The sequence below is a fragment of the Rana temporaria genome, chromosome 3 (assembly GCF_905171775.1).
Source record: "Rana temporaria chromosome 3, aRanTem1.1, whole genome shotgun sequence".
Classification (NCBI taxonomy): domain Eukaryota; kingdom Metazoa; phylum Chordata; class Amphibia; order Anura; family Ranidae; genus Rana; species Rana temporaria.
This window is the reverse complement of record NC_053491.1, coordinates 88,305,418-88,332,041: the sequence shown is the minus strand read 5'-3', so window position 1 is coordinate 88,332,041 and position 26,624 is coordinate 88,305,418. Positions and strand designations below refer to the sequence as shown.

At 48.3% G+C, this 26,624-nt stretch overlaps 2 protein-coding genes across 2 annotated transcripts in view; one reads left to right on the top strand and one right to left on the bottom strand.

Moving 5' to 3' along the window:
- Nucleotides 1–6,036: 6,036 nt before the first annotated feature.
- LOC120930362 (acrosin-like) lies at nt 6,037–16,300 on the bottom strand. The gene is made up of 5 exons (XM_040341560.1): nt 16,222–16,300; nt 12,390–12,579; nt 10,524–10,789; nt 9,940–10,085; nt 6,037–6,635 (listed from the first exon to the last, which is right to left on the bottom strand). The coding sequence occupies exons 1-5, from the start codon at nt 16,298–16,300 to the stop codon at nt 6,297–6,299; spliced, it is 1,020 nt and encodes a 339-aa protein (XP_040197494.1). The 3' UTR covers nt 6,037–6,296.
- Nucleotides 16,301–25,879: 9,579 nt separating this feature from the next.
- PPCDC (phosphopantothenoylcysteine decarboxylase) overlaps nt 25,880–26,624 on the top strand; it is a 62,198-nt gene continuing 61,453 nt past the window's right edge. The window contains exon 1 of the mRNA XM_040342887.1: nt 25,880–26,223. The gene's annotated coding sequence lies outside the window, so the exon portion shown is untranslated. The remainder of the gene's footprint in view (nt 26,224–26,624) is intronic.

Here is a 26,624-nt window from a genome sequence, read left to right as displayed (position 1 = left end):
CACCTTCTACAGTGCTGGAGTCGCTGATTTACTTATCGTGGGAGCAAACGCTGTTGCGGTCAAGAAAAATAAATCAGTGCTGCAGCTGAATGGCGTACCTGCTAAGGAAATGATGGTTAACAATAAAACAAAGTGACATTACAGTATAACAGTTTTTTAATGCAATCTGTGCCTAAAAAATATATGCCAAAGCATGGGGACAATCCGCCCCTAATGTTAGAGGCAAATCGCCCCTCCACCCCTGCCCCCATGCTTCGGCATATGTGCTTTTTCTACATTCTCGGGTTCTCTGTCGGGACAGGAGAGCCCAAGAAAACCATGGAGGCACTCCCTCCCTCTGCTTGTAAAAGCAGTCTAGAGGCTAATTATCCGCTAGGATTGCTTTTACATGAAAGCCAACCTCTGGCTGAAAAGAATGATACCAAGATGATACCTAAACCCGCAGGCATCATTCTGGTATAACCACTCAGTCCAGCAGCATACCAGTACATTGTAATGCTCTTTTTTTCATGCAGCCTGTGGGCTGAACAAGATTGATCAGTTGGTATGCCCACCATTAGAATACCGCCCTTCATCCACCCACTTCTAATGATTGGCATACACGCACAATTTTTTTTTTTTTTCACTGTGGTGGTGAAATCACCTCCTACAGCGCTGGAGTCGCTGATTTACGTATCGTGGGAGCAAACGCTGTTGCGGTCAAGAAAAATAAATCAGTGCTGCAGCTGAATGGTGTACCTGCTAAGCAAATGATGGTTAACAATAAAACAAAGTAACATTACAGTATAACAGTTTTTTTAATGCAATCTGTGCCTAAAAAAAATATATGCCAAAGCATGGGGGCAATCCGCCCCTAATGTTTGAGGCAAATCGCCCCTCCACCCCTGCCCCCATGCTTCAGCATATGTGCTTTTTCTGCATTCTCGGGTTCTCTGTTGGGACAGGAGAGCCCAAGAAAACCATGGAGGTGTTCCCTCCCACTGCTTGTAAAAGCAGTCTAGAGGCTAATTAGCCGCTAGAATTGATTTTACATGAAAGCCAACCTCTGGCTGAAAAGAATGATACCAAGATGATACCTAAACCCGCAGGCATCATTCTGGTATAACCACTCAGTCCAGCAGCATAACAGTACATTGTAATGCTCTTTTTTTCATGCAGCCTGTGGGCTGAACGAGATTGATCAGTGGGTATGCCCACCATTAGAATGCCGCCCTTCATCCACCCACTTCTAATGATGGGCATACACACACAATTTTATTTTTTATTTTTACTGTGGTGGTGAAATCACCTCCTACAGCGATGGAGTCGCTGATTTACATATCGTGGGAGCAAACGCTGTTGCGGTCAAGAAAAATAAATCAGTGCTGCAGCTGAATGGCGTACCTGCTAAGGAAATGATGGTTAACAATAAAACAAAGTGACATTACAGTATAACAGTTTTTTAATGCAATATGTGCCTAAAAAATATATGCCAAAGCATGGGGGCAATCCGCCCCTAATGTAAGAGGCAAATCGTCCCTCCACCCCTGCCCCCATGCTTCGGCATATGTGCTTTTTCTACATTCTCTGGTTCTCTGTTGGGACAGGAGAGCCCAAGAAAACCATGGAGGCGTTCCCTCCCACTGCTTGTAAAAGCAGTCTAGAGGCTAATAGCCGCTAGAATTGCTTTTACATGAAAGCCAACTGCTGGCTGAAAAGAATGATACCAAGATGATACCTAAACCCGCAGGCATCATTCTGGTATAACCACTCAGTCCAGCAGCATACCAGTACATTGTAATGCTCTTTTTTTCATGCAGCCTGTGGGCTGAACGAGATTGATCGGTGGGTATGCCCACCATTAGAATACCGCCCTTCATCCACCCACTTCTAATAATGGGCATATGTGCACCGATTTTACACCTGTACGCACACAACCCCCCTACACCTCTGCACACACTCAGCCCCCCTACACCTGCACACACTCAGCCCCCCCTACACCTGCACACACTCAGCCCCCTTACACCTGCACACACTCAGCCCCCTTACACCTGCACACACTCAGCCCCCCTACACCTGCACACACTCAGCCCCCCTACACCTGCACACACTCAGCCCCCCTACACCTGCACACACTCAGCCCCCCCCCTACACCTGCACACACTCAGCCCCCCTACACCTGCACACTCTCAGCCCCCCCTACACCCTCTCAGCCCCCCTACACCTGCACACACTCAGCCCCCCCTACACCTGCACACACTCAGCCCCCCCCACTCCTGTACACACTCAGCCCCCCCCACTCCTGTACACACTCAGCTCCCCCCACTCCTGTACACACTCAGCTCCCCCCACTCCTGTACACACTCAGCCCCCCCCCACTCCTGTACACACTCAGCCCCCCTACACCTGCACACACTCAGCCCCCCTACACCTGCACACACTCAGCCCCCCCCTACACCTGCACACACTCAGCCCTCCCTATACCTGCACACTCTCAGCCCCCCTAAACCTGCACACACTCAGCCCCCCCTACACCTGCACACACTCAGCCCTCCCTACACCTGCACACTCTCAGCCCCCCTACACCCTCTCAGCCCCCCTAAACCTACACACACTCAGCCCCCCCTACACCTGCACACACTCAGCCCCCCCTACACCTCTGCACACACTCAGCCCCCCTACACCTGCACACACTCAGCCCCCCCTACAACTGCACACACTCAGCCCCCTTACACCTGCACACACTCAGCCCCCTTACACCTGCACACACTCAGCCCCCCTACACCTGCACACACTCAGCCCCCCTACACCTGCACACACTCAGCCCCCCCCTACACCTGCACACACTCAGCCCCCCTACACCTGCACACTCTCAGCCCCCCCTACACCCTCTCAGCCCCCCTACACCTGCACACACTCAGCCCCCCCTACACCTGCACACACTCAGCCCCCCCCACTCCTGTACACACTCAGCCCCCCCCCCCACTCCTGTACACACTCAGCTCCCCCCACTCCTGTACACACTCAGCTCCCCCCACTCCTGTACACACTCAGCTCCCCCCCCCCCCAATCCTGTACACACTCAGCCCCCCCCACTCCTGTACACACTCAGTCCCCCCCCTACACCTGCACACACTCAGCCCCCTACACCTGCACACACTCAGCCCCCCTACACCTGCACACACTCAGCCCCCCCTACACCTGCACACACTCAGCCCCCCCTACACCTGCACACACTCAGCCCTCCCTATACCTGCACACTCTCAGCCCCCCTAAACCTGCACACACTCAGCCCCCCCCCTACACCTGCACACACTCAGCCCCCCCTACACCTGCACACACTCAGCCCTCCCTACACCTGCACACTCTCAGCCCCCCTACACCCTCTCAGCCCCCCTAAACCTACACACACTCAGCCCCCCCTACACCTGCACACACTCAGCCCCCCCTACACCTGCACACACTCAGCCCCCCCTACACCTGCACACACTCAGCCCCCCCTACACCTGCACACACTCAGCCCCCCCTACACCTGCACACTCTCAGCCCCCCCCCACTCCTGTACACACTCAGCCCCCCCACTCCTGTACACACTCAGCCCCCTTACACCTGCACACACTCAGCCCCCTTACACCTGCACACACTCAGCCCCCCTACACCTGCACACACTCAGCCCCCCTACACCTGCACACACTCAGCCCCCCTACACCTGCACACACTCAGCCCCCCCCCCCCTACACCTGCACACACTCAGCCCCCCTACACCTGCACACTCTCAGCCCCCCCTACACCCTCTCAGCCCCCCTACACCTGCACACACTCAGCCCCCCCTACACCTGCACACACTCAGCCCCCCCCCACTCCTGTACACACTCAGCCCCCCCCACTCCTGTACACACTCAGCTCCCCCCACTCCTGTACACACTCAGCTCCCCCCACTCCTGTACACACTCAGCCCCCCCCACTCCTGTACACACTCAGCCCCCCCACTCCTGTACACACTCAGTCCCCCCCTACACCTGCACACACTCAGCCCCCCTACACCTGCACACACTCAGCCCCCCCTACACCTGCACACACTCAGCCCCCCCTACACCTGCACACACTCAGCCCTCCCTATACCTGCACACTCTCAGCCCCCCTAAACCTGCACACACTCAGCCCCCCCCTACACCTGCACACACTCAGCCCCCCCTACACCTGCACACACTCAGCCCTCCCTACACCTGCACACTCTCAGCCCCCCTACACCCTCTCAGCCCCCCTAAACCTACACACACTCAGCCCCCCCTACACCTGCACACACTCAGCCCCCCCTACACCTCTGCACACACTCAGCCCCCCTACACCTGCACACACTCAGCCCCCCCTACACCTGCACACACTCAGCCCCCTTACACCTGCACACACTCAGCCCCCTTACACCTGCACACACTCAGCCCCCCTACACCCTCTCAGCCCCCCTACACCTGCACACACTCAGCCCCCCCTACACCTGCACACACTCAGCCCCCCCCACTCCTGTACACACTCAGCCCCCCCCCCCACTCCTGTACACACTCAGCTCCCCCCACTCCTGTACACACTCAGCTCCCCCCACTCCTGTACACACTCAGCCCCCCCCACTCCTGTACACACTCAGCCCCCCCCCACTCCTGTACACACTCAGTCCCCCCCCTACACCTGCACACACTCAGCCCCCCTACACCTGCACACACTCAGCCCCCCCTACACCTGCACACACTCAGCCCTCCCTATACCTGCACACTCTCAGCCCCCCTAAACCTGCACACACTCAGCCCCCCCTACACCTGCACACACTCAGCCCTCCCTACACCTGCACACTCTCAGCCCCCCTACACCCTCTCAGCCCCCCTAAACCTACACACACTCAGCCCCCCCTACACCTGCACACACTCAGCCCCCCCTACACCTGCACACACTCAGCCCCCCCTACACCTGCACACACTCAGCCCCCCCTACACCTGCACACTCTCAGCCCCCTCACTCCTGTACACACTCAGCCCCCCCCACTCCTGTACACACTCAGCCCCCCCCCACTCCTGTACACACTCAGCTCCCCCCACTCCTGTACACACTCAGCTCCCACCACTCCTGTACACACTCAGCCCCCCCCCACTCCTGTACACACTCAGCCCCCCCCCCACTCCTGTACACACTCAGCCCCCCCACTCCTGTACACACTCAGCCCCCCCACTCCTGTACACACTCAGCCCCCCCCACTCCTGTACACACTCAGCTCCCCCCCACTCCTGTACACACTCAGCTCCCCCCCACTCCTGTACACACTCAGCTCCCCCCCACTCCTGTACACACTCAGCTCCCCCCCACTCCTGTACACACTCAGTCCCCCCCACTCCTGTACACACTCAGTCCCCCCCACTCCTGTACACACTCAGCCCCCCCCACTCCTGTACACACTCAGCTCCCCCCCACTCCTGTACACACTCAGCTCCCCCCCACTCCTGTACACACTCAGCTCCCCCCCACTCCTGTACACACTCAGCCCCCCCCACTCCTGTACACACTCAGCCCCCCCCACTCCTGTACACACTCAGCCCCCCCACTCCTGTACACACTCAGCCCCCCCCACTCCTGTACACACTCAGCTCCCCCCCACTCCTGTACACACTCAGCTCCCCCCCACTCCTGTACACACTCAGCTCCCCCCCACTCCTGTACACACTCAGCTCCCCCCCACTCCTGTACACACTCAGTCCCCCCCACTCCTATACACACTCAGCCCCCCACACCTATATAGTTAGGTTGAAAAAATACACAAATCAATCTACTTCAACCAATAAAAAATAAAAAAACACACAACTTATATCCCATATACATAATCCTATACCCACAGTTGATCCAGAGGAAGGCGAAAAACCCCAGCAAAGCATGATCCAATTTGCTACAGCAGGGGAAAAAATTCCTTCCTGATCCCCTGAGAGGCAATCGGATTTTCCCTGGATCAACTTTACCTATAAATGTCAGTACCCAGTTATATTATGTACATTTAGAAATAAATCCAGGCCTTTTTTAAAGCAATCTACTGAGCTTGCCAGAACTACCTCTGGAGGGAGTGTATTCCACATTTTCACAGCTCTTACTGTATTTGTAGATGAAATATATTTTCCTCCACATGAAAAGAGTACCCCCTTGTCTTCTGTGATGACCTTAAAAATGAAATTCCGTTGGAAAAACCCAACTTTTTTCCGACGGAAAATCCGATCGTGTGTACAGGGCATTATACTTCGCTCATGCACCCGATCCTCCTCTTCTGGGGCCTGCAGCCCGACGCACTAGGCAAGTTTGAACCTCTGCAGGATTTTCCTAACGTAAGGGCTGCCCATCGTAGATTGCCTTGCTGTGAAGTCTTGTTGAGATGGAGGCTTGTAATCCAATTTACGTTCAGATCCTGAAGAAAATGTATTAGAAGTGGCGCTAAACGTAGGCGTCTGTTTCTGCTGACCAGAGCAACCCATTAATTTAGCAGAAATCCACTTCAGAAAATGCTGGGTACTGGCATAGACACCCGGACGTTGTTTGCGGGCACAACCAGAACCCCAGCTTGTGACACCAACTACAAAGTACTTTGAAGTTGTTGTATCCAAACACATGAGTGGTCCTCCACTGTCTCCCTGTAATTAGAAAAAGAAAAACAATATTAGTATATAATATTCACAAAAAATAGCAAATACTAGAATCTGAGCAGAGGCCCCATATTATCTTTTCAGAGGCACGTAAGTAAATGTGCTCGTTACTTTACTGCTTTTACCCTGGTACTCCCTCTTTTATGTTATCATCCCCAACAATTCCCTTAGCATTCTAGAGAACATTCCTGGACTTTCTGCCCTGGCCCTTATGTCATACAAGATACTACAAAGACTGTAATAGCACATGGCATGAGGCTTCCACTGGCTGCTGCCAGGACATTGGCGGACAGAGCAGGGTAAGGGAGAGCAGCTGTGAGTCTGTAGGACCCAGAGCCTGTTAGAAGTGTTGGAGCTGAATAAAAGGAGAGGTTCTTTTTTCAATTTCTGAGTCACAGCTCAAGAAACATATAGCAATTATTCCAAGTCAGTGACCCAGAAGGTTTTAAAGCCAGGCAGGGCTGCTGTTAGAAATCACGGGGCCCCATACAGCCTACATGGCAGGGCCCCCCCAATACATCAAGACCATAGGTTTCACAAAAAATACACTAAAAGCATTTTTAGTGGACACAAATGTAACAGAGAACCGGTCTGAATAAGCCCTTTTTTATTTGTTTTTTACATTAAAAAAATGATATTAACGGGGGCAAGGGGGCACACGGTGGGGATCAGAATCAGGCAAAACAGTGAGGGGAATCAGTGTCGGGGGAGCAATTACAGGAATGATGCCCTGTGCCAGTGTCTCTCCCTGCAGCATCTGAAAGCCGGCAGGAGGGGGAGAAATTGGCTTTCAGCTGCTGCAGAGAGCTGCACAGGGCATCCTACTGCCCCTCCGCCAAACCACACTAATTCCTCCTGCTGTTTGGGCCCCCCTGTGTGCCCAGGCACCCTACAGGAGGACTGGTGCCCCCCTATCAGCAGCCCTGAAGCCAGGGCATGAGCATAAAAGTAGCATCATTTTCAGGAAAGGACAACAATGGAAGTCTACAGTAAAACCTTGGATTGCGAGCAGAATTAGTTCCGGAAGCATGCTTGTAATCCAAAGCACTTGTATATCAAATTTTCCCATAGGAAATAATGAAAACGCCAAATGATTCGTTCCACAACCATTTATTCATAAGTTCTTCAGTCTATAGTCCATATAAAAAGATTATAGCAATGTGATAAGTTGTGTAACCATAAAATGTCCATCCACAAGGGGATTAGAAGCAAAATCCAGCAGGCGCTACAGAGTATAAAAGAGAAGAGAGGCCCCTCTAAGTGTAGCAATATGGTAACATGTAATGAAGGTACAACATTTAGCAACTCACATGGTTGACGATTAAAAGAGGCACATCTAAGTATGCAGGGATCCGGGGTAAAGCATCCACATAGACCGTCCTCCTCACCGCCGGCTCTCACCGCTGTCAGTCTGCAATTGTGACCGGGAAGACTACCCTGCAGTAAAGCGATCTGAAAGTGGGGCTTGAAGCGCCCGTGGAAGGAACGACATTGATGGTGGTACAAAGGGTGGTCTATGTCATAGATGTCAAACACAAAGCCCGCGGGCCGAATCCGGCCCTCCAGGCTTTTTCATGTGGCCCTCGTACCTCTCCTGCAGCTGCAGGAGAGCTCCAGCCCTCCTTTGGTCCTACCCCAGCCCCCTACTTTCTTCTTTTAAACAATGCATCCAGCTTCTTCCCAGCAGCAGCATAAGCAAAGGGGGTGCACTGTGATGTAAGGGAGAGTGGGGGACTCAACTTCTGATGGTGGGGTGGCTCTTGACATCTAATGTAAGGGGATGAGCTGGACATCTAATCTTACAGATACAACCGGCCCTTTTGAGGGCAATCGTAATGCTGATGCGGCCCACTATGAAATGGAGTTTGACACCCCTGGTCTATGTGGACAGCTTTACCCCGGATGCCTGCATACTTAGATGTGCCTGTTTTAATCATCAACCATGTGAGTTTCTAAATGTTGTACCTTCATTAAATGTAACCATATTGCTACACTTAGAGGCGCCTCTCTTCTCTTTTATACTCAGTTGTGACATGACGCTACGGTTATATCAAGAGATCGCTTGTATATCAAGTCAAAATGTATTAAAAATTTAGCCTGTCTTGCAAAACGCTCTCAAGCCAAGTTACTCTCAAACCAAGGTTTTACTGTATATCCTTTTCTACGTCGTGCTATTTTAACCATTTTCTACACCTAAAAGCTGCTACTGCTAACTAAAATCTATTAGGCAGATTCAGAAAGACTTAGGCTGGCGTATCAGTAGATACGCCAGCCTAAGTCTGAATCTGCGCCGACGCAAATTTAAGCGTATTCTGGTAACCAGATACGCTTAAATTAGGCTAAAATACGAGCAGCGTAAGTGTCTTACACCGTCGTATCTTAAAGTGTAATTTTTAGGCTGGCCGCTAGGTGGCGCTTCCATTGCGGTCGGCGTAGAATATGTAAATCACTAGATACGCCTATTCACGAATGTACGCCCGGCCGACGCAGTACAGATACGCCGTTTACGTAAGGCATTTTCAGGCGTAAAGTTATTCCATCAAATAGCTGGACTAGTAATGTTAAGTATGGCCGTCGTTCCCGCGTCGAAATTTGAAAATTTTACGTCGTTTGCGTAAGACGTCCGTGAATAGGGCTTGACGTAATTTACGTCCACGTTGAAACCAATAGGTCCTTGCAGCGTACTTTGCCGCAATGCACACTGGGATATGTACACGGACGGCGCATGCGCCGTTCCTAAAAAATGTCAATCACGTCAGGTCAACCCATATTAACATAAAACACGCCCCCTCAGCCAAATTTGAATTAGGCGCGCTTACACCCGCCGCATTTACGCTACGCCGCCGTAACTCAGCAGGCAAGTACTTTGTGAATACAGTACTTGCCTTGCTAACTTACGGCGGCGTAGTGTAAATACGATACGCTACGCCGCCGCAAGGATGCGCCCGCATACCTGAATCCAGCTATATGTGTTGTAAGGAGACTATATGCATCCGCATAGTACAGTGTTGGCGAACCTTGGCACCCCAGATGTTTTGGAACTACATTTCCCATGATGCTCATGCATTCTGAAGTGTAGTTGAGCCTCATGGGAAATGTAGTTCCAAAACATCTAGGATGCCAAGGTTTGCCATCGCTGGTAGAGTATATACAACCATGGAAAATAATACGAATGTATATAATGTTCCTTTGTACAAGACAGGCATTGTTTGCAAAAATGAATATATTCTTTTTTTTTCATTCAAATTTAAGTTTATTTTCGCAAAAATGAATATATTCTTTTAGAACTTACTTGGCACGAATCGATTCCTCCCTTTTGATATCCAGCGCACAGGTTTTGTCGATGGATGCGGTCTTTGTACCAGCCTGGGCTGTTACAGGTTTCGTAGTCAATCAGTGACACTTTGGCCTCTTGTAGTATATCCGCTGTTTTATCAGCTGTAAAGAAGAGAATAAAAATGATATAAATATGCACACTATACAGCCATATGCAAAATACGAGAAGTGAAGTATTGTAATGGACATGGTATAAAATTGTAATGCCAGCATAACAAAAAGCGGATACTAGAAAGTGCCAGTATATAGTTTTTCTTGGTGCCCACAAACTGGCAGTGATCAGCTCCAAATTTGGAGCTTTAGCAGGCATTCACCCACACTCCATCAATCAGTGCCCTTGTGCTTTTTTTGCCTATATAATGGCTAATACAAGAAGACATTCTAGAGATGGAGCTGAAATACTAATTTACACTCAAAAGAAAACGTAGGAACCAAAAACGGGTCTCCTTGGTGCCTTCTTTTACATTGTTATGTTTGCTTTGCAATGACAATACCAGGACAGGTTCAATAAGGAGTTCATAACTTGCACACAAAACGTACCTTTCTCAGACATTTTTCCCCAGCCAATTATGTAGCATGTGGTCATGCTGGAGATGTCCATGGTTCTGCTGGGTAAACAGGCTGGCTGAACATAGTCGGTGTATTGTACGGGCGAGCTGAGCTGTATGAGGGCAATATCATTGATCTTAAATTGCCCATTATATCTTTTATGCAGGATGTACGACTTCACATATCTTATCTGCACATCTTTGCCAAGTTGTGATAGTTGGTGACCTCCGATCAAAATCCTCCATTTGGCCACAAAGCTAGAAAGTAAAAAAAAAAAGTATGTTAAAAAGAACTGCAATAAAATGTTAGCACAAACATTGAAACACATCGAACAGACTGCTACAGTACATGCAGGGCTTTTTTTCAGGGGGAACTTGGGGGAACTCAGTTCCACCACCTCTGGCTCAGACCCTTTGGTGCCTGCCCTCCACAATCACTTGTAAACACAGAAGTCTGGTTTCTGTGTTTACAAGTGACAGCTCTACACTCTGTGTGTAACCCCCCCTGAACTCTGCACTCTGTATGTAATGCAATTCTGGTATTTAATGCCCCTTTAAGACCCTTCTACTGTTTGTGAAATCTGAACGGGGTTATGGTTGAGTTCCTGCACCTATTTTCTGAGAAAAAAAGCTCTGAGTACATGTCAAGAGATGAATATGATATATCTATAAATTCCAAAAGAGAGAGCTGCACTCAAGGGTCTTGAATGTCAAACTCACGGTCATAGGTGTGCACAGGGGGTGTGCCCAGTGTGCCTAGGCACACCCTAATCTGCCCATGCACACAGGGCTGGTGCTAGCTCTGTGCTTTCCACTGCAAGGAGCGCTGTCACTTCTAAATACGGAAGCCTGGCTTCTGTATTTAGAAGTGACATCGCTCCTCTGAGCGGCTGCAAGAAACCCTCCCCGCCATCCAAGTGTGCAACAGCTGTGATATACGGTGGGAGGGAGGTGCCGAGGGCATTGCTAGTTCAGGGCATCCAGGCATTGCCCTGCTGCAATCCACAGCATCCTGCCCGCTGACCACTGCCTGTCACACTGAGTAGAAGAGCCGAGGAAGCTTCCACTAAGCTCCTCCTCGGCTCTTACCAGCCTTATTTACAGACCATACGGAGGAGCCTGGGAGGAAGAATATGACCCGCCCACTCCCCCATTGAGCTGCGTGCTGTATCCAAGGTCTGTGTTGGGGAGAAGGGGGGTTTGATGGCTTTTTTACAGCTGGGGGGAGGGGGAGAAGATTATTTACAGTAGATAGGGGATAAGGGGGCTTATATTAGGCTTAAGATGCCAATCCAGTCTAGGGTGGGAAGAGGTACACTGCTGACCCCTGATCTCTGTAAACTGTTGACCCCTGAAATCCTTGCACTGTACATGGCACACCCCTGAACACCGCACTCTGTACACCGTGCACCCCAACACCACGCACCCATGTACACCATGCACCCTTGTACACAGCGCACCCCTGAACACCGCACTCTATACGAAGCACACCCCTGTACACCGCGCACCCCAACTCCACACACCCCTGTACACCGCTCACCCCTGTACACTGCGCACCCCTGAGCTTCTCACCATGTACACTGCGCACCCCTGAGCGCCGCACCCTGTACACTGCGCATCCCTGAGCTCCGTACACTGTGCACCCCTGAGCTCCGTAACCTGTACACTGTGCATCCCTGAGCTCCGCACCCTGTACTTTGTGCACCCCTGAGCTCCGCACCCTGTACACTGCGCACCCCAGAGCTCCGCACTCTGTACACTGCGCACCTCAGAGCTCCGCACTCTGTACACTGCGCACCCCAGACTGCGCAAATCCCAACCCAAATTTACACATCAAAATTGTTTGAGACATCCTTACCTTAAATCACTGAAGCAGTGTGCGGCAGTCAGCACCCATCGGTCTTGTATTAGGGTTCCTCCACAAAAGTGTCCATATCCATTGAACCCTGGAGTCTGTATGCTGACCAACCATGGCCAGGAACCTTGCCGGGAAGTAGTTCCTCCTACAATCCGGGAATCATAAGTTTTAACTCTGCGTGCACCACAACCTAAAATAGAAGAAAAACATGGTCATATATCATTCACTTTCACTGAAAATACAATAGTAAAAACATCAAATTCACATCAATAAACTATATAGATATACAGTTTTTATTTTTATTATTAGAACTGTAACTTATAATTAACCTGGAACAACTATTTAAATAACGACTAACGTTCGTATTTATTTTATTATTTCTAAACATATAAAATGTACTAATATTGTGAATTTGTGCCTTCCAAAAAAAAATGTTTTTAAAAAATATTGTGAATTTGTATTAATTTAAACAGTACTAACACAATACACAGCTTTTTAGAGTGAATACTGAACTGAAACTTCACTTTCCCAATCAACATTGATTATTTGTAATCCTCATGCTGCTAGCATTAGTAAATAGATAGGAAAGTATATTATATTTACTTGTTTCAAACAATAAAGGTGATCAAAAAATATATTTAAATCAACAGTGTAAAAATTTAAAAACAAATGAATAATTAAAAAATAATTAAAGTGCCCCCATTCCCATGCAAAAGCGCATGTGCGTGTCGGTCAGTCACACATGTAAACAGCGATTGTCCCATGTGAGGTTGCACCACGAATGTCAAATCATGGGCTGTAATTCTAGCACTATACCTCCACTGTAAATCTAAAGTGGTGACCTGTAAAGGCTTTTAAAGCGGCGCTTATGGATAGTAAAATTGATGTTTGTCGCTGTTGCATGGGCATGGGCAATTTTAAAGCGTGACATGTTTGGTATTACAGTGGGGGAGATGTCTGTGGACCATATTACAGTGGGGGAGATGTCTGTGGATATTACAGTGGGGGAGATGTCTGTGGATATTACAGTGGGGGAGATGTCTGTGGATATTACAGTGGGGGAGATGTCTGTGGACCATATTACAGTGGGGGAGATGTCTGTGGATATTACAGTGGGGGAGATGTCTGTGGATATTACAGTGGGGGAGATGTCTGTGGATATTACAGTGGGGGAAATGTCTGTGGATATTACAGTAGGGGAGATATCTGTGCATATTACAGTGGGGGAGATGTCTGTGGATATTACAGTGGGGAGATGTCTGTGAATATTACAGTGGGGGAGATGTCTGTGAATTTTACAGTGGGGAGATGTCTGTGGATATTACAGTGGGGGAGATGTCTGTGGATATTACAGTGGGGGAGATGTCTGTGGACCATATTACAGTGAGGGAGATGTCTGTGGATATTACAGTGGGGGAAATGTCTGTGGATATTACAGTAGGGGAGATATCTGTGGATATTACAGTGGGGGAGATATCTGTGGATATTACAGTGGGGAGATGTCTGTGAATATTACAGTGGGGGAGATGTCTGTGGATATTACAGTGGGGGAGATGTCTGTGGATATTACAGTGGGGGAGATGTCTGTGGACCATATTACAATGAGGGAAATGTCTGTGGACCATATTACAGTGGGGGAGATGTCTGTGGACCATATTACAGTGAGGGAGATGTCTGTGGACCATATTACAGTGGGGGAGATGTCTGTGGACCATATTACAGTGGGGGAGATATCTGTGGATATTACAGTGGGGGAGATGTCTGTGGATATTACAGTGGGGGAGATGTCTGTGAATATTACAGTGGGGGAGATGTATGTGGATATTACAGTGGGGGAGATGTCTGTGAATTTTACAGTGGGGGAGATGTCTGTGAATTTTACAGTGGGGAGATGTCTGTGGATATTACAGTGGGGGAGATGTCTGTGGATATTACAGTGGGGGAGATGTCTGTGGATATTACAGTGGGGGAGATGTCTGTGGATATTACAGTGGGGGAGATGTCTGTGGATATTACAGTGGGGGAAATGTCTGTGGATATTACAGTAGGGGAGATATCTGTGGATATTACAGTGGGGGAGATGTCTGTGGATATTACAGTGGGGGAGATGTCTGTGGATATTACAGTGGGGGAGATGTCTGTGAATATTACAGTGGGTGAGATGTCTGTGAATATTACAGTGGGGGAGATGTCTGTGGATATTACAGTGGGGGAGATGTCTGTGGATATTACAGTGAGGAGATGTCTGTGGATATTACAGTGGGGGGATGTCTGTGGATATTACAGTGGGGGGATGTCTGTGGATATTACAGTGGGGGGATGTCTGTGGATATTACAGTGGGGGGGTGTCTGTGGATATTACAGTGGGGGGATGTCTGTGGATATTACAGTGGGGGGATGTCTGTGGATATTACAGTGGGGGGATGTCTGTGGATATTACAGTGGGGGGGATGTCTGTGGATATTACAGTGGGGGGGATGTCTGTGGATATTACAGTGGGGGAGATGTCTGTGGATATTACAGTGGGGGAGATATCTGTGGATATTACAGTAGGGGAGATATATGTGGATATTACAGTGGGGGAGATGTCTGTGAATATTACAGTGGGGAGATGTCTGTGAATATTACAGTGGGGAGATGTCTGTGAATATTACAGTGGGGGAGATGTCTGTGGACATTACAGTGGGGAGATGTCTGTGGATATTACAGTGGGAGAGATGTCTGTGGATATTACAGTGGGGGAGATGTCTGTGGATATTACAGTGGGGGAGATGTCTGTGGACCATATTACAATGGGGGAGATGTCTGTGGACCATATTACAGTGGGGGAGATTTCTGTGGACCATATTACAGTGGGGGAGATGTCTGTGGACCATATTACAGTGGGGGAGATGTCTGTGGACCATATTACAGTGGGGGAGATGTCTGTGGACCATATTACAGTGGGGGAGATGTCTGTGGATATTACAGTGGGGGAGATGTCTGTGGATATTACAGTGGGGGAGATGTCTGTGGATATTACAGTGGGGGAGATGTCTGTGGATATATCAGTGGGGAAGATGTCTGTGGATATCACAGTGGGGAGAAATGTCTGTGGATATTACAGTGGGGAGAAATGTCTGTGGATATTACAGTGGGGAGAAATGTCTGTGGATATTACAGTGGGGAGAAATGTCTGTGGATATTACAGTGGGGGAGATGTCTGTGGATATTACAGTGGGGAGAGATGTCTGTGGATATTACAGTGGGGAGAAATGTCTGTGGATATTACAGTGGGGGAGAAATGTCTGTGGATATTACAGTGGGGGAGATGTCTGTGGATATTACAGTGGGGAGATGTCTGTGGATATTACAGTGGGGGTGATGTCTGTAGATATTACAGTGGGGGAGAGATGTCTGTGGATATTACAGTGGGGAGATGTCTGTGGATATTACAGTGGGGAGAAATGTCTGTGGATATTACAGTGGGGGAGATGTCTGTGGATATTACAGTGGAGAAATGTCTGTGGATATTACAGTGGGCACTATATATGGTGGTGATCCGAAAAATGTATGTGCGTTTCTAATTAATCGAAATTGGTTGATTAATCGATTTAAAAAAAAACGATTGATCGAACACGAAAATTTTAATCAGTAACAGCCCTAATATATATATATTACACACACACATCTCTCTTGACACATTGGCCAATGTTGCTAGGGTCAGTTCTGCTGTTCATACTTGCAAATTATGACAGCCCCCCTCCTTCTCACTAACAATAAAAATCCTTAAATAAAAGTGAAAAATAAATTAAATAGACATAAAATATAAATGATTCTTAAGCTAACTTACTCTCAGAGTGGTGGGAACGCGCTCCTTCAAACAATGAAGCAAATAGAACCAGAAATAATAGCACATAAACACGAGCCATCCTTCCTCTTCTCTGCTAAAAGCAGTTGTGAGCTTCTGCTCCTGTGGAGCTCTATTTAAGACATTGGTTGTCATGGCAATAGAAGTCTGCACTATGACAACATCAACATCTGGCCACTCCGGAAGTGACCAGCCACCAGCAATTGGACAAACAGAAGGTGACCAGACAATCAGAAATGAGGCTGAATTCAAACCTAAAACAGGATAATTTCTAAGAAATAAAAAGACATTTGGGATTTACAAAATGACAGCCTCATGGCCAAAAAGTAAGATCTTAGCCTTAGTGCAATAAGCTTTTAATAAGGAGGATTTGTTGAGAAGCCAGAATCTGGAACAGCTGTGCATGGCAACCAATCAGCTTCTAGCCTTCATTTTTAAAACTTAACTGACCAAGCTAAATATAGAAGCTGATTGATTTCCGCCTGCTTTGGTTTTAGTAAATGCACCGCAATGTATTCTCTTTAGGCTGCTTTCACACTGATCTGCGGCAAAAGTGCATTAACGGTGGGGTTTTAAAAGGACCTGTGACTCAAAAACCACACCAATAAATGCACCGCGGGGGCATTTTTGGCACATTTTTGCCTAGTTTTCTATTGTTTTTAATGGGGAGGTGCGTTTCTGGTGCGGTTTTATATCCCCAAACATTCTCCAGAATTGCTTCTAGCAGTATTATTTTCACTGCAATGGAAGCGCACCGTCCCAGTGTGAACACATTCATTGATTTTAAAGGGAAGCATTTTTCTTGAGCTTTTTTTTTTAACGCAAAAGCGCTTGAGAAGCTCTTCAGTGTGACAGCAGCCTTAATTAAAATGGTAATGGCTTATGATGCAAGGTGATTTAACCACTTCAATACCAGGCACTTACGCCCCTTCCTGCCCAGGACAATTTTCAGCTTTCAACGCTGTCGCACTTTGAATGACAATTGCGCGGTCATGCAACACTGCACCCAAACTAAGTTTTTATCATTTTCTTCCCACAAATAGAGCTTCCTTTTGGTCATATTTGATCTCCTCTGGGGTTTTTATTTTTTGCTAAACAAATTAACCACTTAAGGACCCCTTCACACCGATATACGTCGGCAGAATGGCACGGCTGGGCACAGGCACGTACCTGTACGTTGCCTTTAAGAGCCCAGCCGTGGGGGCGCGCTCACGACCCGGTCCGAAGCTCCGTGACTGCGCTCGCGGGACCCGATCGTGGCCGGTGTCCCGCGATCGGTCACAGGAGCTGAAGAACGGGGAGAGGTGTGTGTAAACACACCTTCCCCGTTCTTCTGTGTGGCAGTGACACTGATCGCCTGTCTCCCGATATAGGGAACGACGATCAGTGACGTCACGCCTACAGCCACGCCCCCCCTACAGTAAGAATCACTCCCTTAGGGCACACTTAACCCCTTAGCGCCACCTAGTGGTTAACCCCTTCACTGCCATTGTCATTTTCACAGTAATCAGTGCATTTTTATAGCACTTTTCGCTGTGAAAATGACAATGGTCCCAAAAATTTGTCAAAAGTGTCCGATGTGTCCCCCATAATGTCGCAGTCATGAAAAAAAAAAATCGCTGATCGCCGCCATTAATAGTAAAAAAAGAATATTAATAAAAATGCCATAAAACTATCCCCTATTTTGTAAACGCTATAAATTTTGCGCAAACCAATCGATAAAGCTTATTGCGATTTTTCTTTTACCAAAATTAGGTAGAAGAATACGTATTGGCCTAAACTGAGGAAAAAATATGTTTTTTTTATATATTTTTTGGGGATATTTGTATTTTTTTCAAAATTGACGCTCTTTTTTTGTTTATAGCGCAAAAAAAAAGAAACGCAGAGGTGATCAAATACCACCAAAAGAAAGCTCTATTTGTGGTAAAAAAAGGACGCCAATTTTGTTTGGGAGCCACGTCGCACGACTGCGCAATTGTCAGTTAAAGCGACGCAGTGCCGAATCGCAAAAAGGGGCAAGGTCCTTAACCTGCTTATTGGTCCGGGTCTTAAGTGGTTAAAAAAGGCCAACATTTAAAAAAAAAAAAAAGGAAGAGTTTTTCTTAGTTTCTGTCATAAAATGTTGTTTTCCCCTTCACTGACGGGCACTGATGAGGCGGCACTGATGAGTTGGCACTGATAAAGTGGCACTGATGAGGAGGCACTGATATGTAGAACTGATGGGCACTGATAGGCGGCTGTGATGGGCACTGATTGGCACTGACAGGTGGCACTGATGATGAGGTACTGATAGGTATTACTGCCGGGCAGTGATTGGCAGTGTGGTGGCCACTGGCAGATTTTAATCTTGGGATCCTGCTAAGCACTGGTTGGGAGGTGATTGGCACATCTGAGGGGGCTGTGCTGATAATCAATCTGCTGATTATCAGCACAGACCCCCCCCCCTCTGACAGGGAGAGACGCCTCTCCCTGTCAGCGTGAACCGAAGAATGCCATTTACCGGCACTTCCTGGTTCACGCGATGATCAGCTGTGATTGGTCACAGCTGATCATATGGTAAGAAGCCTCTGACAGGGGCTTCTTATCACAATCGGAGATATGGGGTATCAGACTGACTCAACGCACTCGCTGCGCACCCCTGTGGATGTCATATGACGCCCAGTAAGGATAACAGAACCACTTCCCGGCCATCAATCTGCTATAGGCTGGGCAGAAAGTAGTTAACAAACCTAATTCCATCAGGTGTTACTTAACCACTTCCCTCTAGCCCATGTTCACACTGAGGTTGGGTTTGAATTGTGCGAGTTCAAACCGGCGTTTCAGTCAGACTTCAGGTGCAATTACAGAGACACTTGTGCAAGTTAATGCACAGATGTCTATTGAAATCACCCCTGAAGTCGCCAAAAGTAGTGCAGGAACTACTTTTGGGAATCGGTGTGGCACCGCAAAGTCAACATCGCACCGATTCGGACGGTGCGATTGCTGATAATAGGCTTTGAATGGGCATGCAATTTGACATGTGAACATGGGCGAAGGCAGAAAAGGGCCGATCAGACCAATCTGCGTCTGGTTGGTTGCATTTGAGGCCAGGGGAGAGATTTGGGATCTAATAGAATCCCGATCTCTCCATAAAGAGGACCTGTCACGGCCCATGCTGTCACATGGGATGTTGTTTATATTGTAAAGCTCTGTGTAAACTGTTGGCGCTATATAAATCCTGTATAATAATCCCCTTAGGATAGAAATAAAGTTAATACAAAAACAAAACTAAAGAGACTTTTAAATAAGTTTTGGATAAAATAAATATATATATAATTTTAAAGCACCCCTGCCCCCCCTATGCTTATGTGCAAATGCGAAAGCATACATAAGTCCCGCATGCATACGTAAACGGTGATTGTACCACACTTGTGAGGTATTGTTGCGAACGTCAGAGTGAGAACAATAATTCTATTGCCGAACCACCTGTATAAGAAACAAACTTCTGGCGGGACTTTCGAGATAAAGGTTCCACCCTATTAAGTATGCACAACAGTAGTATATCAAAAAATATATTTATTACAAATTCATTCTAAAACATCAGTACGGAGAGGTCCTAGAGAAAGGACTCAATAATCCACTACACATGACAAAGATAAAAACCATAGATCAACTACTGATTATATCACTCTTGTATAATATACAAGTGAAGCGCTACGCGTTTCGAGGCGTAGGACGTGTATGGGCGTTTGGGTTTGGGTTCCATGTGTGCTCTTTTCTTAGCGCCCCCTTTTGGTCTCCCTTTGCCTCTTGATCGTTTGATGCACTGGTCCATCCTGGTATGACCCTGCCTGCCACAGACACAGCCGTCTCTCTTCTCTTTCTACCTCACTGGTATTTATTCCGTCTTATTCCGCATTCTGTTTATGGTCTGTTTGTAAATTTAGAAATTTACTGGAATGTCTGCTTTCTGCTGTGTAAGTCAGCAGACATTGCCTACACAGTGAAGCCGCCACTGACAGCTCAGCATGGGATCGGGTCGGCTTCAATAAATAGCATGTATACTGATTTCTTCTTTACAGGTCTAGATAGGTTAGTGTTAGATCGTGGATGTCTATAGATGCAGGCAGGGCCACTGTTAGAAATCAGGGGGCCCCATACATGGCCGGACTAGGAATAAAAACCAGCCCTGGAAAAAAATTCATACCAGCCCCATAACATTATTATACCAGCCAAACAGCAAACGTCATTATTTTCTTGTTCATTAAAAGGGAAAACCATACATTTTAAAGCACATTTAAAGAATGTATTATATACAGAGAAGACAGATATGAAAGCACATAGGGCTTTATATATATATATATATATATATATATTACACACACATATATATATATATATATATATATATATATATATATATACGTAAAAGCAAATTCCAGTTAATAGTGCTAAAAGTGGTCAATCATCAAGGGGGACCCCAGGAACTCTGGGAACCTGGGGGGTGACTCTGTTGGCCAGAGACCACCTTCCACAGAAAGAATACACTAAAGGGGGGTTTACTAATATAGGGAGAAACCTTTATATCAGTGCCCCCTTACATTGTTGTATTCACTTCCCCTTTACATCAGTGACACCCCCCCCCCCCCCCTCAGACTGGCCTAGTGGTGCTGTCACTGACCTCCTCTCAGGTGCACCGTGCAGGGCTCAGTCAGTCGGCTCCAGCTTGGTGGCTCTGGTTTTATTCTACAGTGTGCTCTCCACACACCTCAGACTTCTCCCATAGCCCCCATTCTGGCAGCTCTCCCTCTCTTGACTCCTCTCCAGACTCCCTCAGAGACTGCAGACATGGTACAAGACATGGTCAGAGACTGCAGACATGGTACAAGAGATGGTCAGAGACTGGAGACATGGTACAAGAGATGGTCAGAGACTGGAGACATGGTACAAGAGATGGTCAGAGACTGAAAACATGGTACAAGAGATCAATGCAGCCTCTTCAGTGCCCATCATTGCAGCCCCACTGTGGATGTCAATGCAACCCCACTGTATATATAAATGCAGTCCCACTTTTGTATATATGAATGCAGCCCCACTTTTGTATATGAATGCAGCCCCACTTTTGTATATGAATGCAGTCCCACTTTTGTATATGATTGCAGCCCCACTTTTGTATATGAATGCAGCCCCACTTTTTTATATGAATGCAGTCCCACTTTTGTATATGAATGTAGCCCCACTTTTGTATATGAATGCAGCCCCCCTTTTGTATATTAATGCAGTCCCACTTTTGTATATGAATGCAGCCCCACTGTGTATGGTACTCACCATGGCATTGCCTCGATCACACACAGCGGGTATCTCCTCTCCCGACGTCTGTCACGGAACAAACAGGAGCTGTAGGTCTGTGTTCGGCAGGGCAGTGTGCTCTAGCCAGGTCCCCCCCTAGACGGGCTTGTGTGATAGACAACACACTGATTCAATCAGTGTTCCATCTCCATCTACTATCACACGAGCAGGTCTAGAGGGGCGGGACCTTCCTACAGGCAGCACAGCTGAAGTTGAACACAGACCCAGCTCTCACAGACAGCGATAGATGCCCAGTGTATATGTGACACGCAGGAGAGAGGGGGAGCGCTGCAGTCAGCTGCAGCTCAAAGCAGCCTCAGGACAGGCAGCCTACCGGGAAATATCCCGCTATCCCGGTGGGCCAGTCCGGCCCTGGCCCCATACAGTGTACCTGACAGGGCCCTCTTGGCCCCAACCACAACCCTACCCACCTCTGACACCGCCCCTGTCCCCATGCTGTCACGAAATCTGGGAAAATGGTGGCAGGAGCTGAAACATGTAACGTGTTCCAAAAGGTGAACCTTTAACCACTTGCCTACCGAGCACGTCATATGACGTCCTCAAATTTGTGCGGTGATATCCGAATGATGCCTGCAGCTAGAGGCATCATTCAGATATCACCGTCTTCTGACGGCGATTCTCTGCACGTTAAGAATGATCATATCGGCAGTTCCACCGCTTGATCGTTCTTATAGGCAGCGGGAGGGGCTTCTCCGGGCTCTCCCGTGCCATCTGGGGCCCGGAGAACAAATCGGCCGGTGCTGGCTTGTGACGATAGAGATGATCTCTATGACCGTCGGAGGCCCGGCCACGCCCGTGTACCCAGAAGTAAACAAAGCCGCAATTGCGGCTGTCGGCATGAGATCGGTGGATTTTTTTTCACGATCTCATGCCTTTAAGCCTGGAGGAGAGATGTGGGGTCTTATTGACCCCACATCTCTCCATAAAGAGGACCTGTCACAGTGATTCCTATTACAAGGGTTGTTTACTTTCCTTGTGATAGGAATAAAAGTGATCAAATTTTTTTTTTTTTTTAAAGTGTAAAAAATAAAATAAAAATTAAGTAAAATCAGTGATTAGTCTCTTCCTCAGGCTGCAGCACGGCACTTACTGAGGGAAGGGAGCCGCATTACTATTGAATCCATCCGCTGTGGAAAGCATACAGTGAGCACAAGATAGACTGGTACAGAGCAGGGACTGTATGACTGCGCCCAAAAATGGAGAAAAAGTCCCTCTTCTGCTCTCACCTCCTGGGCCCCTCTAATGATGGGGGCCAGGAAGGTACTATATACCTCACCAATCAAGTAGGTGCAAGTTAATAAAGTTATTTAGCTAATTCGTTTTTTTTTTTAGCTAGAAATTAAAGTGGTTGTAAAGGTTATTTTTTTATATTTTTTACATAACAAACTTGTCATACAGGGGCGGACTGACAACTCATGGGGCCCCCAAGAAATAGGAGATTATGGGGCCACACTGTATACACTCACACACATATACAGTATACACACACAGTATACACACACACATATACAGTATACACACACAGTATACACACACACATATACAGTATACATACACAGTATACACACACAGACACACAGTATACATACACACACTGAAAAGGTACTGGAGAGGCGGGGCACCTATAATCTTGGGATTTTTTTAAAAACACAGATTTTGACATACTGTCCCTGGTTTTACTGAGACTGGAAACCCTGATGGGGCCCCCTAGTGGCATGGGGCCCCCGGGCAGTGCCCGAATGGTCAGTCCTCCCCTGATGTCATACTTACCTCCACTGTGCAGTTTGTTTTGCACAGTGGCCCCGATCCTCCTGTTCTGGGGTCCCCCGGCGGCTGTTTTGGCTCCTCCCCGCAATAGATAACCCCCTCTGGTAAGCGCTCTCCCGAGGGGGTTACCTTGTGGGCACGCTCCCATCTCATACACTCTGCGTCCATAGACACAGAGTGTCTCAGTCCCACCCCCCGACTGCGTCATTGGATTTGATTGACAGCAGCGGGAGCCAATGGCTGCGCTGCTTTCAATCTATCCAATCAACACTGAGAAGCAGTGGAGAAGAGGATGCCGGGGACAAGCCGAGCAGGTGAACGGGCTCAGGTAAGTTAAACGTAGGGGCTGTGGGGTCCATGACATCCAGTTTTTTTTTCACCTTAATGCATAAGATGCATTAAGGTAAAAACACGAACCTTTACAACCCCTTTAACCACTTGCTTACTGGGCACATATACCCCCCCCCCCCTCCTGCCCAGGTGAAATTTCAGCTTCCGGCACTGCGTCGCTTTAACTGACAATTGCGCGGTCGTGCGACGTGGCTCCCAAACAAAATTGACGTCCTTTTTTCCCCACAAGCAAAGCTTTCTTTTGGTGGCATTTGATCACCTCTGTTTTTATTTTTTGCACTATAAACAAAAAAAGAGCGACAATTTTGAAAAAAAAAATCTATATTTTTTACTTGTTGCTATAAAAAAAAAAGGCCCAATTTAAAAAAAAATAAAAAATTCTCAGTCTAGGCCGATGCGTATTCTTCTACATATTTTTGGTAAAAAAAAATCGCAATAAGCGACTGGTTTGCGCAAAAGTTATAGTGCCTACAAAATAGGGGACAGAATTATTATTATTTTTTTTACTAGTAATGGCGGCGATCTGCGATTTTTATTGGGACTGCGACATTATGGCGGACACATCGGACACTTTTGACACATTTTTGGCACCATTCATATTTATACTGCGATCAGTGCTATAAATATGCACTAATTACTGTATAAATATGACTGGCATTGAAGGGGTTAATTAAAGGGGTCAACACTAGGGGGTGAGGGAGGGGTTAAATGTGTACCCTGCATAGTGTTTCTAACTGTGGGGGAAGGGGACTGACCGATCTGTGTTCCTATGTACAAGGGACACAGATCGGTCTCCTCTCTCCCTGACAGGATGTGGATCTGTGTGTTTACACACACAGATTCACGTCCTTGTTTCTGTAACCGCCGATCGCGGGTGCCTAGCGGACATCGCGGCCGCCAGGCACGCGCATATCAGTGATGCGGTGGGCACGCGCGCCCCCCAGTGGCTGGAGGCCGTTGGCTGTATATAGACGGCCTCCCAGAGATTAAGAACCACACTGCGGCCGTACAAAGTCGTACGGCCAGCAGGAAGTGGTTAACTACAAAGCTGCTGGCCAGGCCCGGTACCACAGGGCTGGCTATACTGCCCTATCAGCGGCCCTGGGTGCAGGGATTGTAGTGTTGGGGTGGACTTTTACTTTAAAGTGTATTTTTCCCCGCAAATACCGCGTGGCATAAGAAATTGCAACTCCCACTATTTTATTCTATAGGGCCTCTGCAAAGAACAATATTTAGATACCGTATTTATTGGCGTATACTGCGCACTTTTTTGCCCTTAAAAATCATGGGTGCGTTGTATACGCCGAGTTTGAACCACTGCGCCGGCATATACCGAGCGCAGTACACTCGGGTATAGTCGGGCAGGCTCGGCTCCTCTCGCGGTCACGTCCTGGACGTACAGGACGTGACCGCGAGAGGAGTCGAGCCTGCCCGACTATACCCGAGTGTACTGCGCTCGGTATATGCCGGCGCAGTGGTTCAAACTCGGTGCGGGAAGCGGGGATCGAGGGGGGGGGGCCACCGCAGAAGGACGCCGGACCGGACGAGGAGGACACCACCACAGACGGACGCAAGACACCTTACGAGGCCGCTGTGCAAGACACCAAAACTGTAAGTACTAAAATGATTTTTTTTTACAGGAATACGGGTCCACATTAGGGGTGCGCGCTATACGCTGGAGCGCGCAATACCCCGATAAATACGGTAGATAATATTTGATTTGGGGTATAATTTTCTGGACATTTGTGAGAAGTGTCAGAATTGGTCCGGTATTGAAGATGTGAATATTATCATGCATTGCATAGACGAAAAAAACAAAGAATTCCTATTTTGTTCAGTTGTGCAGGCTGGCTGTATTGGGACGCTGTGCCCTACTGACTCACACCTTGTGACCGCACACCTTATCTGTGATGATAGGCTCTGCAGAGCCCGGTCATGTGGGCGGGCACATTTATTTATAACCAGGAAGAGATCTGCGATTGGTTGATGGGCGGGGAGTAAACAGGCGCAGGGGGTTGTGGGCAGTGTTGGTAATCGGTCCCATGCTTCTCTAGCTGTGAATAACAGTCTGTGTACGCCCCGTCCCAGTGTATGCTTAGTACTACAAATCCCAGAATGCTTTGCAGAACAAGCATAAACGGAATATACAGAATAGCTGACCGAGAGCGGACTACAGTGACCTCCCCAGATGTCTGAGACACACGCTTGCGGTGGGAGTGAAGGATGCTGGGATACGGACTGATTGGTTGATCGGGGAGTGCCACACAGACTTCTGGGAGTTGTAGTCTCCAGGGCTAGTTTCCATGCTGGTTGTGTTTATGAAATCTGTATGTGCCGATTTCAGACGATAGAAGTCGAGCGCCGAGCTACTGCCGACGAGCACAGCTCAAAACAGCTGAGTTACATTAACTCCTCACATGCCGATTGATCGGCTGCATCCAGTAGAGACAGCTAGACTGAACTTGGACCTGGCTCCATCTGGATGACAGCGGGGGACACAGGCTGGTTGCAACGAAGGTACAGCAACAATCTGTATGTCACGGGGGGTCAGTCTGTATGTCACGAGGGGGGGGGGGGGGGGGGGGGGGGGTTCAGTCTGTATGTAACAGGGGGGGGCAGTCTGTATGTCACGAGGGGGGGGGGCAGTCTGTATGTCACGGGGGGGGGGGGCAGTCTGTATGTCACGAGGGGGGGGTCAGTCTGTATGTCACGAGGGGGGGTCAGTCTGTATGTCACGGGGGGGGGGGGTACGGTGTGTATTTCACGGGGGGGGGGGGGGGTCAGTGTGTATTTCACGGGGGGGGGGGGGGGGTCAGTCTGTATGTCACGGGGGGGGGTCAGTGTCACGGGGGGGTCAGTCTGTATGTCATGAGGGGGGTCAGTCTGTATGTCACGAGGGGGGGGGTCAGTCTGTATGT